Genomic DNA, 13240 nt, shown 5'->3' on the forward strand with positions numbered 1-13240 from the left:
AGATGTAACTACTAAATCTCATGTTAATGATTTTAAGGCTTTGCTCTGCTGAGGACACCCAAGTGACCTGCAGGCAACAACATCTTAGTGCCAGGTGTGTCACATGTCACGTAGTGTTACTCTAGGAGATTGGTGAAAAAATGGTCTGTATTATATTATTTATTTTTATTCATTTCTACATACTGGACTTAGTGAAAATTTACCTTAGACTTTACAATTATTCACCCCCCTTCATTAATAACGCTGGGGCTTATCAGTAGCAACCTGCATTATTGCCACTAATAATGTATAGTATACTATAGGCTAAACAGGTGAATCTAAGGCTATTAACTACCTATAATATTTTAAGCTAGGAAACACTACAGGATTGTAGATGTTAGAGTCTATATTAGCTATAAGGTGCACTATTGAGTGTGTGTGTTGTTGAGTGCATGTGTTAAGCAATGAGAAGCAGTTTAGAGATAAGAGTACCTTTAAGTTGAGCTTTTTAAGTTACATTTCTTATGGCATAGGGAAGCAGCAATGGGGGCAAGTATCCCTCTCCCTCTCCCTCTCTCTTGGAATTGCTAAACAAGTTTATCCTATAAGACTAAAACATCCTCCAAGCTAAATATTCTTGACCCATAATTAACAGCCTTTAGATCCTCTAAGAATTGTATTGTAGGTAGTTTGAGTTGATGCTTGATAAGCAAAGCCAGAACCTCAGACATGAAACTGGCCTGGGCTGTAGTATCATCCCATTATGTATGCAGTTTTTAGAAAACGTCGGACAAGTTCACACTTCCCCAGCCTAAAACTTAAGGATAAATAAGTAAAGGATAAGAAAATAATAAGAAAAAGTTGGCTTACTATCTATAGGTTGGCTTACTATCTATAGGATGTTGAAGGGTTCAAATTTCTATTATCTCTAAATTGAGATATTATAATGAGAGCTCTAAATGGTTGCATTTTTGGCGGAAAAACTGACGCCTCGCTACCAAGTCCTAACACACCTGGGATGGAACAAGCAAGGGAGCATGGTTTCATGTTCACACCCGCAAAGAGTGAAAAGGGCAACAGTCATTTCGCAACACTTCATACAATGAAGATCTGGGTCCTTGAGTGCCTCGAGCCGCATTGACGTCAAGTCATCGAAGACGATGGTCTCCCCGATGATCAGATGATGATTGCATATATCGACATTTATCCGGTTCATATGAGTACCGGCTTCCGCTAATTCGTGTTCACTGAAGCTCCACATATCATTCTTATCTATGTTCCTGGCGGCTGTACCGGCATTGCTCAACCATGTGATGTGGGTCTCAATCGAGTCATCAAGCATTTTCTCAAGCAAGAGTTTCAGGCTTGGCTTGCACAGTATATGCGCGCAACCAGATTACACAGGGTGTGGCTCCTCCTGATGTGCACTTTCCGAAGCATATTGGGCCCCTTCAGGACATGGCAGTCATGCCACTAGTCAAACTTTATGAGTTCTTGCTGACCTCCAAGGGTCAGCGGCTCATCAAACAGAGCTTTGCAAAATGCCAAGTCCCTGATTCACCATGGTGCCTGTCGGAAGACTGTCTTTATGGTCGCTCAAGCGAGAAGGCGCTCCTCGGATATCTCAGGTCAGATCCGACACTTGCACAGGAGATCAGCAATCGATGTGGGGCGGCCAAGCTTGATCGAATTTTAACCAATGCTGAGAAGGAAGGAGCAGCAGAGGCTGAATTGGATGAGTCCACTTTTGATGATTCAGATATTCCACTGGCAGAAGTTGTAGATGCTGTCTCAACTGGGACAGACATAGATGGATTGGAGTCTATAGGCCAACTTGAGGATGTAAATTATATATGAATTATTATTTTTTTTTGCTTTTTTCCAATTTATTTAATTACCTAAAATTATTATTTTAAAATGAATATCCCAGACCTACAACACCAGGCCTGTTATGCATTACATGTTGCAACAAGCTGCAACACAACAAAGGTACCATTATGCGTTATGTTGTACCCCTACAGATCCCTGCAGTATATCCTTATATATTTATCAAAATGTCTGATGGCAATTAAAAATCATTCCACATCCATCAAATCACTTAAACTACAACAATTCCATCAGTAATATCCTATTAAAAGACTAAAAAACAAATAAAAGCTTTTAGCAACACTACCCAACAGGAATCAGCTCAACTTTAAAATGATGATGAACTGCTTGTTCTGGACATTGCTAGCTTGAAGTTGGTGTTTTATCATCTTTTGCTCTTATGGGTTACAGCATGGATATACTTTCCATAGAGCCCAGAACACACCAACTACAATCTGTTAGTTCTATTTGTTTATAGAGTTGTTTCTATATTTAGCATCTCTTGCATTTTTTGCATTTTATTGGTACTTTTGGGAAGCTATGATAAGAACTTTTTACAAGAACATAAATTGATTAATAAAATACTGGAAGCGCAGTGTGAAACGATAAGTCTTCCACTATGCTCATAGCAGCCTTATATATAAAGAAGTAAGGGTTATAGTAAGTAGGATTGAAGAAAGGAAGGCGGCTTTGGTATGTTTAAGTGTGAACTTATATGTGTCGAAGCTAGAGGTGTGTCGACTTGTTGCTAACCCTGTACAATCACACCACCCCACTATTACCTGATCCAATTATTCATAATGATCAACTGACAAATTTCCGTTTGAGGAATTTTGTTACACTTGTCATACTATGCGATATTGTGACCAAGGCAATAAGATCGAACTTTTCGATAGTGTTGACGTCGGATGAAGAGTACTGGGAGTCTCGTGCCGAAATGATGCCAAAGACTGTCTGCTTGGCACGCTTCATGGGCGGCATAGAGGTAGAGTCGGATTCTCGGGAAGTCGTCACAGTGTCCAAATGGGTTCGTATGCTCGCAGCAAGAACAGGCTGAGCAACAGGAGCTTTAGCAGCCTTGGCCTTCTCTTCTGAGTCGGCCTTGTACTTGGGTGCTTGACCACAGAAGCCGTTGATATGTGCGGCGAGGGAGCTGGGTACACCATTGCAGTTGACATGGGTGAGGTTACACACTAATAAACATGAGTCAAAGCAAATGCAAGGGTTCATAGTCACGCACCTGCAGGCTGCTTCAAATCGAGCCTCCTTCTCCCCTGGCTCCATCAAGTCCTCCCAAGGTCGCGTATCGTCCCAATGCTGTGGTTGGGTTGGTCTGGAAGTAGGCAACACATGCATGGCAGGCAGCACGTATGTGACTCCTGTTCTGGCCGGGCCGATCCGGTCGCTCCGGCGACCTTGTACTTTGTATGTCTTTCGCCTTGTTACTTATATCTCCATATGTCCTTATGCTTGTTACTTTCCATATGCACTCCGTACCTTGTACTTACTTATGGTCTTCCCTTTCTACTTACTCGTAGTATTTAAGCAGCTAAAGTAGCTACGGTACTTTAGCTTGATTATAAACGTTACTTGCACTCCTCCTCTGTGCGGAACGACTCCGATTACTCTCCTCTCTTCTCTTGTCCTTCAACCGGACTCCTCTCCGCTCGCGGACCTTGTCCGCTCCGACTCCTCTCCGGTCCGGTTGGTCTTGTGTTCATTCGTGTCAGGCAGCTACTGGCTTGTTAGCTATAGTAGAAACCCCCTCTGTTCTGCACGGCACTTGACAGGCCGGTCCCAGAAGTATGACCAGAGGACATGCCGCTCGGTCCCTTGAGCCATCGCGAGTGCGAGAATCAGAGAAGAAAATTTCCATATATTACATCATGATGTGACTGCGTGACTCCAAGGCCTTAGGCTTCGCAGAGCCGAAAGTCCCGATACACTAAGCCTTACACTAAGGCTTAGTCTAAGCCCTTAGACCTTAGGGGAGGTCGAAGCCTTAGGGCTTCGGTGCAACACTGGCTTGCAGGCCCAACAATCCATCTGTTCTGTTCTGGGTGTGCGTTCTTAGGAGAAGCCTTGCATGGCCTGACCCACAGCCTGACCTATTTCTCATATATATATATAGGTATACTTTAGACCTTATCCCTGATTTTTTAACATATATGGTCTTGTATCTTGTGGTATATTCAATGGCTAGCCACAAGATTGTCAGCTGATATTGGCTTTGAGTTAAGTCCAATCTGATAACTTAATATATACCCCAATTTCTTACATATTTGTTCCTGGAGTTTATTTGTTAGCTTTCTAAGTTGTTAAAATATACATCTTTTTGTCCACTATTTATCATAAATGAATCCGACTTTAGGACCCATGTTTGAGCAGAAACCCCGGTGTTCATGCCGGACGTTATGCGGGGATTGGCATGATGGCTGATGGTACACCATCACATCCGGGTCCATATCATATCTGTATTTGCACTATTATAAACAGATGATGTTCTCCCGCATCCTTGACGTCAAGCGCCACACTGTCGCCCTTCCTTGCTCCACACCCCCATGAGCCTGTCGTTGCTGAAGCCTCAAAGCTTGAACAAGATTAAATGGCGGGTGCCTTCAGCTCAGAATGCAAAATACTTAATGTTTGTGCAGGCTTCTCGTCCAGCCTGAGCCCACAAATTCAAGCCTTATCGCTGCTCTCCTCCCAGATGACGTCCTCCTCGACATCGTGCGTATCTCCGCGCGGACGGACACCGCTAGCGCGCTCACACTGGCGGTCTGCTCGAAGGCCGTCGGGCGGGCAGCAGAAACTGTGCTCTACGCCTCTGTCACGCTGTCCTCCATCTCCGCCATCCGGACCTTCTGCAGCACCCTCCGCTCTAAGAGCCACCACATCCTCGCCGGGCTACGCCGGCTGACACTGCGCATCCCAACGCCACAGCTCTTCGACGACTTCTGGGCCCTGGTGGGCGAGCGCTGCCCGGGGTTGGAGCACCTCAAAGTATGTGATGCGGAGATCGCCAAGCTACTCCGGCCCGGGCTGCGCATCCGCCCGACGCGGCTCACGCTCCTCGCAGACCCCGCGCGGGGGTCCAAGCTGCGCGAGTCGGTCCTCTTCTTCGCGACGCGGTACGGCGTGGGCTTTGCCGGCCCGGTGGTGCCGGAGCTTGACGAAATCGTCAGGCGCGTCCTGGGCGCGGACCCGGACCCGGCGCTCTACAGCCGCCTCACGCACGTGCACATCGCGTCCGCCTGGCCGGACGCGGGGTGGTACACGATCCCCGCTGTCTTCGCGCTGCTGCGCGCACGGCCCGCGCAGCTCCGGCAGGTCACGCACGTCGCGCTGCGCGGGACCGGCAACGAGATGATCGCCGGCGTGTGGGAAGATATTCGGCGACTGCCGGCGCTGCGCGTGGCGGTGTTTGCGGTGCCGCCGTACCGCGGCGGGTGGACCGAGATGGTTCCGCGTGATCCGCGGTTCGTGGCGTTCAGCGCCAAGGATGTGGATTTGGATGATGATGGTGATGGGGAGGAGAGCCCGCATTGGGCGTGGGGGGAGCGGAAGATCATGGAGAGAACGCAAAAATCAAAGGCTGCCAATAAGCAGAGACCTTCTTCTTAAGTCCTTCCGAATAGATAATATGTGATATTTATCAGAAGTAGGGCTAAGTAGGGCTCACTTAGACTAGGATCAGTACTATGACTGAGCGCATGGAGTGAGAAAATAGCTATGATCATCCACCTTACAATAGCTAAATATTCTGGGCTTATAATAGAGTATAGTCATAATATAACTTGATATATTCAAACATAATCATATTTCCGAAGGGCATAATAGATTCATAATATTCTGAACATATTCAATATTTAATCAACCATAATATAATTCTGGCCAGTACTAGAATAACCTGGTGCAGATACAAAAATATAATTATTAAATTGAACCCAGTGGAAGAGTGTTATTAGTACTAGTATAGTGCAGTACTCCTAAAGCAAATTAAACTTACATTTTTTGGCCAAAAGGTGTCCATCAAAATTGGTTCTTTGATGACCTCTGCAGGGTGAATATGGGTGGAGGGCACAGTAGAGGGAAATTGGCAGTAAAGAGAGCGCGCATTCCCGCACGGCTTGATGAGCCAGTTGGACAAATATGATAAGTATATCAAGCCAACATCCACAAGAACTATAATAACACTAATCCAATAAAACGCCAGCCATCCGGTACAGATTCTCTCTGTCGCCAGATTCGTCCACCAGCGCACGCAGCTTTCCGCCCTCGATCTGGAGGAGCGCCTTGGGGGCATCATATTCCACCTGTAGGACCTCAGCATATAAATTGAGTGGCAGAAAAGACGTACAATCTTCCCCGCATCCAGCACCATCTGCGGAGAGTTAGAGTCGCAGCTGCGGGACCAGAACCGTAACACTTACAATCTTATCGGCGTCCATAATTGTCTGCAGCCGGTGCGCGACGGTGAGCAGGCTCACGTCGCCCTGCAGCTCTTGGCGCAGCGAGTTCTGGATTATCGCGTCTAGACGATCATTGTCAGCACGATCAATGTCAGATATCCGAGAAGCGCTGCACCGGTTTTATAATCTGGGAACCGATCAGTCGCAACGCGGCCTAAACAGCCCGGTCTACATACCGATGGCAGACGTTGCCTCGTCAAGAATCAGTATCTTGCTCTTGCGTACGATTGCCCTTTCCCATTGTTAGCGCACACTAGTATGCAAGTTAATTCGAAACTCACCTGGCCAGCGCGAAAATCTGGCGTTGGCCCACGCTCAAGTTCCCGCCCCCAGCGGACAGAGGGCTATCAAGCGTGATACGGCCGTCGTCCATGTCGCTCTGCAGAGCAGCCAGCCCCGCCGCCTGTAATGCATGATTCAGGGTGGCGTCGTCCTGCTGCCCGAACGGATCCAGGTTCGAGCGCAGGGTACCGCTCAGAAGCTCTGGCTGCAAAGAATCAGACACCTGCCATTGCTGATTAAGATGGGAACAGCTTACAACTTGGGGAATGATAGTTATACTCGAACGGAGGGCATCGAGATTGAGCTTCGAGGTGTCTAGACCGTCATACGAGACCAAACCGTCAGTTGGGATGCAGCGCAAGAGGGAGAGAGTTAGTGAGCTCTGAATTCCACTGTGTCAACCGTGTATCGTCATATTTGTGAATCAGCCGACCTTTCCGGACCCTGTCCTGCCCACTGCACGCGCATTCAGCTTTCTCGTACCCCGAAGCATAGTCCCAACTTACCGATTCCAACACGCTCCCCCGCCTTCACGCGGAAAGACAGATTATGGAGGACGTTCGGCCCGTCCTCAGAGTACCGCGCCGACAGATTCTCGACGACGAGCTCTCCGCTGGCAGGCCAATACGCCGGCGGCACGCCCGAAGGGGTGGCCGGCTTCTCGTGGTCGATGTCGAGGTAGCCCTTGATCCGCTCGAGGCTGTTGCTCTCGACTTCAAAGTCGTTCACGGTCCGCACCTGCGCGTGATTAGCACCCTAGAATGAGCAGGCAGCGCAAAGCAAACTTACGACCCAGAGAAGCATCTGCGTGAACACCAGCGCCATGCTGATGATGAATCCGGCGTCGCCCGCGCTCGTGGGGCGAATATAGAGCAGGTATGTTGCCAGACTTGCCGAGAAGACCGCTCCCAGAATGTCCACGCGGATGCCTATCCATCTGCGAATGTGTCAGCAGCCTGAGCAGAAGACCTCGTGTGGACAACTTCACCTGTTCAGGTTGTAGTAGTTGCGCGCGGCTCTGGTATATCTGTCGATCCGGACAAGAGACTCCCTTGTAAACTTTTCCTGGGCTCCAAACGCCCGGATAGAAGCTGTGCGGGCCGTCAGATCCATTGCAACCAGAAAATAGTGGCATACTGAGTCCCGCGATGGCGGCGCCGAAACTGTCCGGTAGTGATCAAAGTGGTGTTTCAGCAGAAGTGTGGCACTAACTGAGCAAGAACGGGGGCCCGGGTATTCGACATCAGACGCTTGACCGGGAGCTGTCCCGCAATGTAGACCTGCCCCATCCACGCGCCAAACGCGCCGACGGCGACGCCCGGGAAGAAGAACACCGGTGCATAGAGCAGAATCGCACCGAAACGCACCTAAGCCGTGAAGTGAGGGAGCACAAGTTCAGAACGGAGGACATACCAGCATCGAGCTGAGCAGCGCCGACAGAGGCCAAATCTGTCGCGGGATCGAGTCGTCCACGGCACGGACGTCATTCGTCACCCGCGCAAGAATCCGCGAGACAGGCGTCACATCGAGCCAGCTAAACGGGAAGTTAAGAATGAATCACTCGAATCCAGGAAGTACACACCGCAGCGGCGCGGTAAGCACCGATTCGATTAGGTGGCGGTGTATGATTTTAGATGCGCGCAGTTGGCCAAACACGAGGAAGAGGTACACGAAGCTGAGCGCAGAAGTCGAGATGAAGACGATTCCGCTGAAGATCGAGAGGTTTCTGGGAGCAGTGACTGGTCAGCAAGTCAAATTATGCATACGCGGCTGCTCACAGGACCACATTGACCTCGCTGGGTGGCCGATCATCATACTGCTTTGCCCACCGCCCAAGCTGCCACGTGCGCAAAATGACGAAGCTCTGGTTGAACAAGAGGCTGCCATAAAGAATCACGAAGAACATGACCGGATGTTTCCCGCCCATCGCGGAGAAATACATCTTGACTGTGGACGCAAGTCAGCCAAAACCAGGCATGCGAGAAGTAAAGGACTTGCGTGCTGCACTACTGACGTGGCCCATCTGAATCTCCTCCGCTACAATCAATTTTCCGTCGCCGCTCTTGGGCTTGTTGTCCTCGGGCACCTTCGGGTCGATGACCTCCTGCTGCTTGTCGAGTTGCTCCGCATCCTCTGCCACAGCCGCCTCGATCTGGGCCATGACGGAGCCGCGTTTGCTGAGCTCCGAGACAGTGCCTTGCGCTTGAATGCGCCCGTCCGAACCAAATGTGACGATATAGTCCGCGATGGGACGCGTGAGTGCGATGTTATGCGTCTTTTGAGAGTTGAATATACTATACCATTCAGTTGAGATTAAGGACATACCACAAGGATGACCGTGCGGTTCTCGATAAGATCTCCGCCAAAGAGTTTTTCGACGATCCATTGGGCAGTATGCACGCTGAAACAAGTCAAGCACAGGAAGAAAGCAAAGGTAAGGCATACTCCAGCGCAGCCAAGATGTCGTCCAGGAGGAGGATCTTCGCATTTGAGTACTAGACACACGTTTCGACCTCTTGAGCTAATGAGTCATAAATAATGAGATGACTTACGACAGCCCGCGCAAGCGTCAGCCTCGCCTTTTGCCCTCCGGACAGTGTCAACCCTACCCCCGGAGCCTTAGTCACAAATCACTGTCCCGAGCGAAAAATCTACCTTTCTCCCCGACCTCGGTCTGGTCGCCGGCTTGGAAGAGCCTCAAGTCCGGCTCCAGCGCGCACTGATACAGCACCTTGCGGTACCGCGCCTCGTCATACGGCGTGTCGAACGTGATGTTCTCCCGGATCGTCTCGTTGAGCACCCACGACTCCTGCGCGGCATACGCGACGCCGCCCGCGCGCGGCAGATTGTACCACGCGTCGGGCGTGGACGGCATGAAGTGCATCTCCCCTCGGGTCCAGTCAGCATTGCGTTGCCATGAACGAAAATAACGCACCAAGCAGCGCCATAAGCAGCGATGTCTTGCCTGTCTCCATTGATCAGCAGACGCACCACGACTGCGAGCGGCACACACCAGCGCCGGTCGGGCCGATCACGAGGTTGATCTTCCCCTGCGCAAACAGCACCTCGCCATCGACTTTGAGCTGGAACCGCCGCGCGCGCGTCCGCGTCCGCGCCCCGTCTGCTTCCCGTGCCCACGCGAACGGCGCATTGCGGAAGCCGATCCGCTCGTCGGCGGCGGCCGCGTCGCCGAGCAGTGCGGCGGCGTCTGTGTCCTTGGGGCTGAACTCGTCGAGCAGCTCTGTCTGTATCGGGGTGTGAATATGCGGTGTAATCTGGGCGGACAGGAGACTGACGTCGCGCAGGAACGCGTACAGACGGTCGAGCGAGACTTTCCCCGACATGGACTGGTTTATGCGGTAGGTGACCTGGAAATAATGTAAGTACACTTGTGACGATTGGAATAGACGGCTACAATGGCGATGGTTTCCCTATTAGGTCTGTCAGAGCGAGTTTTCGGAGCTAGAAGGATCTCAGCATACCTTAGGAAGTCGAATATGGTCATGCTGGAGAAGACCTTTGACGCCGTCAACGCCTCCTTCATAATCAAGGTGCTGCTTGATGGTTAGCGCACCGGTGCGAGAAACAATGGATATCGCGCACTAGGTCCCGTAAGTCAAGACCATTGTGGTCACCTAGGTCTATTGAGACATGCCGACTGATTACACGAGGAAGGGACATACAGGGATGAGAAAACTATCAGCAGGTCAGCATCAGCACAGGACCAAGGAACAATGTCATACTTAACAGTGCTGCTGATAAGTTCAATGAACTGCCGCTTGCGGATCCAGGAGAGCTCCAGGTCGCGCTGTCGGTGTGTCAGCACGGTAGTGAACAGCGCCAGCCAGTATATACACCACCTTTTCGAGGATTCTGTCCTCCATCTTCTGTTCCCAGCCAAATAGCTTAATCTGTGATGGGAAGCCGTGAGCAGCAATATCGCGGAAGTAACTACATCGAGCTGACCATCCGCAGCACATTGACGGCTAAGATGTGTCAGTCGATGACCAAACGCAAGAGCACCGTACCTTCGCTGACACTGGACACCCGCTCGTCCGTCCGCTTCAGGCGCTGCTTCTGCACCTTCCCGACGAGGCTCCCCACTGTCTCTCGGTCAAGCGGCTTGTCGCTCTAATGAGAAACGAAACGCACTGTACCCCGGCAGCGGCGCCAGGAGCACGATCGACGCGACGCCGACCCACACGGACCACCCGAGGAGCACATACAGGAAGTATATCCCGATGACCAGCTGCAGCGGGATGTACAGGAACAGATCGATGAAGTCGCGGCTGTCGGCTATACACCAGCTCAGCGTGTCGCGCAGGAGGGACAGGAACACCCACTGATGTTGCCGCTGGAGCGCGTGAGTCAGACGCTGGACGAGCGGAAGAATCACGCACAGGTCGGTTGTCACCAAGTTGTTGATTTTCCCCACCATCGACTGGCCCTTCTCCTCCGCCTTCTTGTCGGCCTGCTTTGCAGTCTTTTGATTGCCGTCTTTCTGTGCCGCACTGCTGCTGCTCGACGAGCGGACACTCGCCGAACTGGGCTGGATCGTTGTCGATTCCGCATCGCCCTCAGCCGCGCTCGTGCTCCCGGACTCACTCACCGCCGCCGCAACGGGCTGTTGGTCAGTCGCCGCTGCCTGAGCGTCTTCATCATCTCTGCTGTCCGCTTTGACGCGGATGCGCAGACTGTGCGCGAAGACGAGCTGCGTGACGACCGACTCGGTCCACACCAGCGTGCGCGTGTTGACAAAGATGTACGCCTGGAACGCGAGCGCGCCGATGAGCGGCCCGCCCGCGACGAGCGCGATCCACACCCACGGGCGCACGACGTGGCTGTCGGGCTGGTCGCGCGTCTCGATGTACCTTCGGAAAGGAGTCAGCGCTCTGGCAACCTGCACATGTACAGCTTACAGCAAGAGCCGGTTCATCGCGAACGGCCCCGTGTAGTTGGCGAGGCAGCGGACGACGACGAGCGCAAACAGGGCTGCGAATTCTCTCCAATAGACACGCATGAGGCCGAAGAACGGGTGGCGTTGTTTGGCGCCGGAGAAGACATCGAGGAACTGCAACTTGTGTTAACCAAGTATTTGTGATGCAGACTACGCACCTTGAAGCTGCGCCGCTTGAGGTGCTCGGCCCCGTCGGTGTCGCACAGCGCGTAGAGCTGGTCCTCGGGGACCTCCTTCTGGCGATACGCGGCGAAGATGATGGTGTCGAGAAAGAAGTAGAGCGCGAAGCTGAAGACCGACGCGGTCTGCTCAGGGTTGAGCTCTTTTTGCGGGTTCTGGGTAGTCATCAGCGGAGGCTGCAGCGGATTCAATGCACGCACAGAGGGATCGACGGGTGTGTAGAGCCGTGGTGTGAATAGCGGCACGACAAGGCCGCTGAAGAACACCAATGCAATTTTGGCTACCATCTTCGCGCCACGGTCGAGCGGCTCCTGCGTGAATGTGGCGAGCGGCATGACGTCGCGGTAGATGTAGAGCGCGGACGCGGCAAGGAGGACGAAGTTGGCGTGGCACACGAGCCGCTGGCGGTACTTCCGGGGGTCTAGGGTGAAGAACGACAGAAAAGCCGCGTAGAGCTGTAAGGAATGAGGATAGGCAGCAAAAAGATAGAGTGATAGCGCACATATGGCCCCGTTCCAAGCAGCATCTCCTGCCACGTATCTCCCTCGTCAATAGCCACCGCGACCGAAAGCCCTAACGCTGCCGCGGTAGCGACAAACCGCGTGACGCGCCACGCAAGGATAGCACCCCAGCCAATCGCCGGCGTGGCCCCCGTCGACCCTCCCCGAGAGCGGAATGCCACCCCGGTCTGCACCAGCAGCACAGACGCAGAGACCGCGGCGGCGTAAACGGGGAGGCGCAGGAGGGCATCATCGTCACCCAGCGAATGGCGGAAAGCAACGTGGCGCAGGACGGCCTGGGGGATGGCGAACGACAGGTCCATTGGCCGCCTTGTTTCCGAGGAACACCGCTACTTGTACGGGCAGCAAGCGCCCAGGAGTCAGTTTCGCGGTTGCGGTGGTGGGTGGGAGAAAGACGGCTAATTGGAAAATCAGCGATCTGTCAGTGATGGGACCCGAAATAGCCGGACACGGAGTATAAATAAATCGTAGTGCCGGGCCAAAGCCAAAGAGTTTACATCGTGTGGCCTTTTTTACCACCTCAATAGGGAGGATGCAGACGTCGCTGGAGGACGGCGGAGCGGAGGTGCGTGCTTTTCGAGTCTTGGGTCGTTGCATGTTGTCTCCCACGCTGATGATTGTCGATGACGTGGCCATAAAGGTGCGAGGGCCAACAGCTTCGGACGTAATTTGGACGGGATGGGACGGAAAAGTATGTGAGCAGTATTGCAACAGAAGGTGGTCATGTCAGATTTTGACATGCCGCCAGCGTTGCCGGGTGTTACCCGAGTGTCAGCGATGACAGGGTTTGACATGAGGACCCCGGAGATAATATATCAGTATCAGAAACGGACCGAATGTACCCGATCGATAATGCCAATCTACCTTGCCTTTAACTTCCAGCTGCAATGCCCCTTCGTAGGTCCCCCAGTGGTGAAATTCAGCAAATCCTCCTTATACTGCTCCCAGCTCCTTGTGAATGGCTTGATCCGAAGATCCACCAT

At 52.1% G+C, this 13240-nt stretch overlaps 1 protein-coding gene across 1 annotated transcript; it reads right to left on the reverse strand.

Annotated features, from left to right (window-relative positions):
- Positions 1-6041: 6041 nt before the first annotated feature.
- MIND_01339800 (Multidrug resistance-associated ABC transporter protein) lies at positions 6042-12559 on the reverse strand (the record flags this gene model as incomplete). Its single annotated transcript, XM_037369843.1, has 36 exons — positions 6042-6161; positions 6206-6229; positions 6279-6379; positions 6433-6444; positions 6494-6549; positions 6599-6804; positions 6856-6981; positions 7033-7055; positions 7106-7337; positions 7389-7536; positions 7588-7690; positions 7737-7762; positions 7812-7966; positions 8013-8133; positions 8182-8325; positions 8378-8546; positions 8571-8874; positions 8925-9000; positions 9045-9094; positions 9152-9204; positions 9255-9488; positions 9535-9564; positions 9613-9967; positions 10015-10030; positions 10082-10153; positions 10203-10234; positions 10283-10295; positions 10343-10407; positions 10460-10510; positions 10566-10585; positions 10628-10702; positions 10752-11470; positions 11519-11670; positions 11715-11891; positions 11937-12191; positions 12239-12559. 36 exons carry the CDS (start codon positions 12557-12559, stop codon positions 6042-6044), a joined length of 4836 nt encoding a protein of 1611 aa, XP_037213839.1.
- Positions 12560-13240: the final 681 nt, after the last annotated feature.

This window comes from Mycena indigotica, assembly GCF_014461135.1.
Source record: "Mycena indigotica strain 171206Taipei chromosome Unknown Mind.scaff0015, whole genome shotgun sequence".
Lineage (NCBI taxonomy): Eukaryota > Fungi > Basidiomycota > Agaricomycetes > Agaricales > Mycenaceae > Mycena > Mycena indigotica.